Source organism: Atta cephalotes (assembly GCF_000143395.1).
Source record: "Atta cephalotes unplaced genomic scaffold scaffold00006, whole genome shotgun sequence".
NCBI classification, from domain to species: domain Eukaryota; kingdom Metazoa; phylum Arthropoda; class Insecta; order Hymenoptera; family Formicidae; genus Atta; species Atta cephalotes.
The window spans coordinates 3,910,163-3,916,782 of NW_012130070.1; the positions used below are offsets into that span (position 1 = coordinate 3,910,163).

The following is a 6,620-nucleotide window of genomic DNA, read 5'->3' on the forward strand; positions in this document are numbered from 1 at the left end:
TATTGTTTTTTAATAATTTTTTATTCAAATACTATCAACTTTACAAAAAAAACAAGCGAGAGACAAAAATTGTTTATTTTCTTCTCATAAAGTTCTGAGAAGTTTTTTCAGAATTTTTTAATACCGTATTTTCTCATGTTGATAAAAATAAGAAAATGTAGTACTGAAAGTTAATAAAAAATTCTGAAAAAATTTCTGAGAAAAAATAAATGATTTTTGTTTCTTGCAGTTTTCTGTAAAATTGATAGTATTTGAGTAAAAAATGATTAAAAACCAATATTTAATAACTTTTAGTAATTAATATCTCGTTAATCATCGCGAAAATTGCGAAATGGTAGAAGACTCTTCGACTCAGTTTAGTGCGCTCTATCTACACAAAAGCGGTTGGCAAAAACTTACGGGACATCCTGTATATATCTTTTATAATACGTGCGTGCTTGCGCGTGTGTGTGTCTTACTTTTCTACATCGTTTGAGATCTCAACTATATCTTATTTAAAAAATTAGGTGAATTGTTAATGTCTGAAAAATGAAAAAAATATTTACATTTTTTGCTTATTTAAATCAAAAAAAGTTTACCCGTGGGCTAAAAAAGCGTTGATAATATGTTTGAGGGCAAAATTAGTTTAAAACATGATGAATTCCATATTTTTATTAATAAAGCGATTTTTTACATTTTATATTACATAATAATTAATAATCGTAATTATTAGTCATTGGTACTATCTTGAATAATTCCAAGTTACTAAAAAAAATCTGTGAAACTTTAGTTCAATTCAATCATGTATATGAACCTTTCCTAGGATTATGTTCAGATTTCCATTTAAGTGCCTCCCAAATATCATTTTATGTGTTTAACATTCAGTGAACAACAAGAATAAAATAGCATCTACCGATTCTGTAACTTCTAACGACAGTTCGATATCGACATATTGTCGCTACACAACTTTTTACTATATTTTATTTATTATTCTCATAGATTTATATTAATATCTATGACAGTACGATACCAACACTGTTGTTAAGAATTATAGAGTACTGAATGACACTTGGAAATCTGAACATGATCCTCGAAAGGAATTCCACATGTTTTTTATTCAATGTAAGATCCTCTTCCAGGGGATTCCCTCCTAGAGGAATCTTACCTTATTAACTAAAAAACGTGTGAAATCCTTTCCGAAGGCTGTGTTTAGATTCTCACGTCAATGCCAGGTATCATTTTATCCTTATTCACTGTTTAACAAAATTTAATAATATCTGAAAGATATATCTTGAGTGAAGATCTGAACATAGATCTAAGAGAGAATCTTACCTTGTTAAAAAAGAAACGTATGAAATAATGACAAGAATGTAATGGATTTCTTAATAATGAGTGATTTTTAACAATTTATAAAATTCAAAACAACTACGAACACGATTTTCTTTTATTGAATTGAACTAAAGTTTCACAGATTTTTTTTAGCTTGAAATTATTCAAGGTGGCCAATGACTAATAACTACGATTATAATATAATTATTAATTATTATATATAATATATATAATATATATATATAATATATAATATATATAATATATAAAATATAAAATATATATAATATAAAATATATATAATATATATAATATAAAATATAAAAAAATCGCTTTATTAATAAAAATATGAAATTTATCATATTTTAAACTAATTTCGCCCTCAAATATACTACCAACACTTTTTTAGCTCATGAATCAATTTTTTCTAACTTAAATAAGCAAACAATGCAATAACTCCTTTTCTCATTTTTCAGACATTAACCCAATTATTTAAGGGCCATTTCGACCAACTTCAATTAACTTTAATTAATGATTAATCCATTAAAATTGACCAATCGCATTTGTCATTTCGCTTAACGATTAATTGTTAATTAAAGTTCATCAGTTCTAAATGGAACACATGGAGTCTTAAATGATGTAGAAAAGCAAGATTTTTTTTAATATATGCGACTTGATATATTAAAAAAAAGAAAAGCTCTATAGGCCGATTTTGTGAAAAATATGCTATAAAAATCAATGTTGGTAACATAGTATGACAAAACTCAAATGTTAGCGAGCCGGAGGCATAGATTGCTAATATCCGACCAAGCTAAAATTTTATGGAAATTATTTTTTTGTAGATTGTAGAATTATTCTAAGGAGTGAGGTAGAAAAAAATTCGAAAAATCGAAAAATAAGGACCATTCTATTTATACATATTATTGCTTAAATTAAAAAAAAAAAACAAATACTGCTAATATTGAAATATGAAAATAGCGAGAAAATTTAAATTGTTACACTGTGCATATTTATGTAGTTTCTGTAATTAAATATTGTAATATCGCATCAAGCTGTATTTGAAGAAACTGGATTTAATTACTGATGGATTAGTTAAACATATACAGGAGCCTAACAAAAGAATACAACTCATTTATCATAGATATCCTTTGACAAACTATACATTTGGAACAAAAGAGCCACTCTTCGAGAAAGATCCATCAGTACCAGCAAGGTTTCAGCGCATGAGAGATGAATTCGACAAGATCGGCATGCGGAGAAGCGTAGAAGGTGTCTTATTGGTACATGAGCATGGACTTCCACACGTTCTTCTTCTGCAACTTGGCACAACATTCTTCAAATTGTAAGTTTCGAGAATTTATAAATTACGTATTTAAAAAATTATTCATTTTAATAACTGAATTTTGTACATTTCCTTTCTTATTATTCCAGACCTGGCGGAGAACTCAATACAGGAGAAGATGAGGTAGAGGGCCTAAAACGGCTCCTTACAGAGGTAACAGTTAACACGACGCCTTACGCTGCCTTACAGGCTGGCTAGGAGTGGCACTTTTATATCGTTAGATTGTAACATTGTCTCTATAAACATCATGATTATTGTATAAACCCTGCAAACGTTTGTAGAACTCATGTAACCGGGCCTGTAGCTCCACATAGGGGCTTGTTCTTTTATTCTTATAATATTTTGTACTTTTGGCGTGCTGCATGCCCGGACACTTCGATGTTGAAAGATATCGCACGTTATTGTATCTGGTTGGCTAAGAACATTGTTCTTATTTCGATAGTATATATGTTAGCACAGAGAGAAATACAGAAGAGACAAGATAAAATGCAAGAATGTAAAATAGTGACAAGAAGAATGTATATAAATATCGCGAATTTTTTAAATTTAAGCTCAGAAAACCGATTATATACCGAATAGAGTTTAGAATTTTATTGTAAGAGAAAATTATCTGATCGGCATAATAGTAGGCCTACGAATTCATTCGCAATTGTCAGATCACAAGACAATTAATAAACTTGAGATTTATATGATCTCTGTTATATTCTTTACTAAAACTATTAGCTTATATAACGATTTTACTTAATTAGATATTCATATGAACACTACATTGATATTATAGGTGAAAGAAATTGTACATGTGTTCTTGAATATCTATATCAGTTTTTTTTTATTCTAAAGAGACTTATAGCTACATGTCAATCGTCGATAAACCTGAATATTGTTAGAATTGATGCTATTAGGTGATCGCCGCAAATGTCTCAAAATATAATAAATATTGTGCAACCATGTTCTTAGTAGACTGACAAAAGAGAAGAATGTATTTTATTCTCATCATAGTTTATTTGAGACTCAATATAGTATAATATTAAACAGCAAATGGAATCGCTTTCTAGACCTTTGGACGGCAGGACGGAGTGAAGCAAGAATGGGTTATAGAAGATACAATTGGAAACTGGTGGCGTCCGAACTTTGAACCACCTCAATATCCATACGTGCCGCCACACATTACAAAACCGAAAGAACACAAGAGACTATTTCTCGTACAGTTGCAAGAGAAAGGTATAACGATAAATCGAAAGTTTGACATGTATTCAATCTCATAAATATATTTACTCTCTTGTTATTTTTATATTTAGCTCTCTTTGCTGTACCGAAAAATTATAAGTTAGTCGCTGCACCTTTATTTGAATTATACGATAACTCACAAGGCTATGGCCCTATAATTTCATCTCTACCACAATCTCTGTGCAGGTATGTGTTTAAAAAAATCTACTTTTTGCGTGACACATTTTGATGATGTAGACGCAACGTATTACAAAATTGCATCTATTTTTGTATTTCAGGTTTAATTTCATCTACATGTGAAACTAGAATTAGAAGAACAAAACTGAAATTCTGTTTAATTTAATGAAATCTATTATAAACTTAATAAATAGCCATATACATGTACGAAATGATTGCTGATATTTGAAAAAAATTTCTGATCTATATGATGCATATTGCGAATTAAATCATTTTTAATTAGTATTTTTTTATATAATCTATATAATCTCATTCCATCAATTCTTATATCTAGATAATAGAAATGTAAATTTCTATATTTTTTTGTTTTTGTATCTGTAATATCATACAAATGTAAGAGATACAATCCATTTGGTGTTAAAATGTACATATAGATTTTTATTATCTTTATTTCTCAATGTATGCAATTAAACTGTATTAATCATTTCAAAAAATTGATTTTTCAAAAATAACAATTATACAAATAATATAAGAAACTGTAGACATGAACAATGTATTTTTCTGCTAAGTCCTAATACTTCCATAATAAAATTATGATAAAGTAAGATGATTACAGTATATATACTTTGCAATTTAATAATTTTTATTCCTTATAACAAAAAAAAACAGAAAACAGTTTAATAAAACAGTTTATTTGTTTGGTAATTAAATAACTTATTTATCTTGTAACAATATTTGAAAAATATAATTTATATAAATATCTTTATTAAACATATTATTGTCACATAGTAAATTGTCTTATATTCTTATCTTTCTTATATAACATCACATCGCAATATGTGATATTTTAATATTTTATCAATAATTATCTAATTAGTTTTTGTATATAATGTTGAAAGAACTTATCCTGAAACATGTAATAAACTTTATTCCATTTTCTCTCGTATTTTATTTTATACGTAATACAATACAAAATATAATAAAATATAGCTGAATATTGAAGGAACAGATGTAATTAGATTTTCTTTGGAATTTGATATATGGAACTTCCTAATTTTTTCATTTAGGCAATGTTTTTGCATCTTGCGCAATCCTCTAGTAACTAGTAGTAAATGGTTCTTGTTTTGTGGAATGGTATGTGCTCCAATTCTTGTGCATACTCTCGCCGATAGTCCCACAGGTAATGATCGATCATGATCGCGTTGACATCCGTTAACGGATTCAGGTTCAATTTCGACTCAGTAGCGATCAATCTTCGCACCTCGTTGCGCACCTGCTCGACCGCCTCGATTGAGCAGGCACGTATCTCAACCTCCTCCCTGCTGCTCTGTTTCAACTGTTCATCGGATTTCAATTTGCTCATGAGCGAATCACTGTAGCGCATAGTGCCATAATGTACAAGCACTTGAGGAATACGGTAATCGGCGAACATTGCGATGCTGTCGATATCATGGAATTCGCCAAGTCCGCGTCCCTCAAAGCAGGCCCAGATGTCACCGATCAATATCTGAGCCCTCTTGTAAATGCTGATCCTATGCCCTTCGTAATAAGCCTCATCTCGGTATGACTCAAATTCCTTAACAATAAGTTGGAGCAGCTTTTCCGCGGAGCCTTTACACGACTTGATACATTCCACAAACGTGCCTTTATACTTGTCCAACAGAATCTTTCCAGCCTCATGCAGACCCTTAATTCTATCGTGTATAAGTGGAATTTTGACTTCGTTGTCACCTCGAAAAATGATGTCTGCATCTTGTTGCGTTATTTGCGAATAATACTTGGGATCCCACATAGATTTCCCTTCATCAATGGCTCGGCTGACAGCGGCACAGAACGCAAAGTAGCCGGTCTCTCCATTGACATTCCACTTTTTCGTACCCGTCTCAGTCCAAAATGAGAAGTTCAACGTGTCCAGCACGAATATCCAGTCCGCTGCCCTGGAATCGTCGGGCTTAGGATGAAATCTGATTTGCGAGAAATTGCCCTTGCGGATCTTACCCGTCTTTAAACCATCAAGGATCGCCAATGCCAATTTTTTTACACCTGCTTGCTCGATGAATACATCCTTCGCCAAGCCGGCGACTAGCTTCGCAGACTCTTTTGGCATCAGGACCATGATGTCAAAAAACTTGTTGATTAACTAATATTTAATTCTAGTTAACTTTGAATAACTGTTAATAACAGTTTGCTTACTCCAAATGTTTTAGTCAAGATACTAGTCAATACTCCAAAGCAATTAGAGTGCGATTTTTAACTAATCGATTTCGCGCTTTTCCAGGTGTTTCGTCAGCAAGCTAAGACATATATCTGATAACATTCTGGATGCAGAAATAGATTCGATACCGATGGATGGTCGATGTCGAATATTGGTTGATTTTTTTGTCATTTCCGATCTCATTATGTTTTTATATATTAATTGCAACTCCACGAACTATACTTCTGTAAGATTTTTATTATTAATTATTCTACATCAAATGGATGCAAAGTTGAAAACTATATATAAATAAGTGTGTGTGCGTGTGTGTGTGTGTGTGTGTGTGTGTGTGTGTGTGTGTGTGTGTGTGTG

At 30.9% G+C, this 6,620-nt stretch overlaps 2 protein-coding genes across 3 annotated transcripts in view; one reads left to right on the forward strand and one right to left on the reverse strand.

Moving 5' to 3' along the window:
- LOC105626684 (cleavage and polyadenylation specificity factor subunit 5) overlaps positions 1 to 4,177 on the forward strand; it is a 7,252-nt gene extending 3,075 nt beyond the window's left edge. The window contains exons 2-6 of the mRNA XM_012207979.1: positions 2,450 to 2,650; positions 2,740 to 2,803; positions 3,706 to 3,871; positions 3,949 to 4,063; positions 4,156 to 4,177. Of these exons, the coding sequence (XP_012063369.1) occupies positions 2,450 to 2,650; positions 2,740 to 2,803; positions 3,706 to 3,871; positions 3,949 to 4,063; positions 4,156 to 4,177 (568 nt within the window). The remainder of the gene's footprint in view (positions 1 to 2,449; positions 2,651 to 2,739; positions 2,804 to 3,705; positions 3,872 to 3,948; positions 4,064 to 4,155) is intronic.
- Positions 4,178 to 5,156: 979 nt separating this feature from the next.
- On the reverse strand, positions 5,157 to 6,170 carry LOC105626686 (UPF0553 protein C9orf64 homolog). 2 transcript variants are annotated; one of them, XM_012207981.1, is made up of 2 exons: positions 6,102 to 6,170; positions 5,157 to 6,005 (listed from the first exon to the last, which is right to left on the reverse strand). In XM_012207981.1, the coding sequence occupies exons 1-2, from the start codon at positions 6,168 to 6,170 to the stop codon at positions 5,157 to 5,159; spliced, it is 918 nt and encodes a 305-aa protein (XP_012063371.1). The 2 variants fall into 2 exon arrangements, with proteins under 2 accessions (XP_012063371.1, XP_012063370.1); XM_012207980.1 differs by having other exon boundaries at positions 5,157 to 6,170.
- Positions 6,171 to 6,620: the final 450 nt, after the last annotated feature.

Bases quoted from the DNA above. Each gene is read 5' to 3' on its own strand.
- LOC105626686 (XM_012207980.1), bottom strand. From the start codon at position 6,170: ATGGTCCTGATGCCAAAAGAGTCTGCGAAGCTAGTCGCCGGCTTGGCG.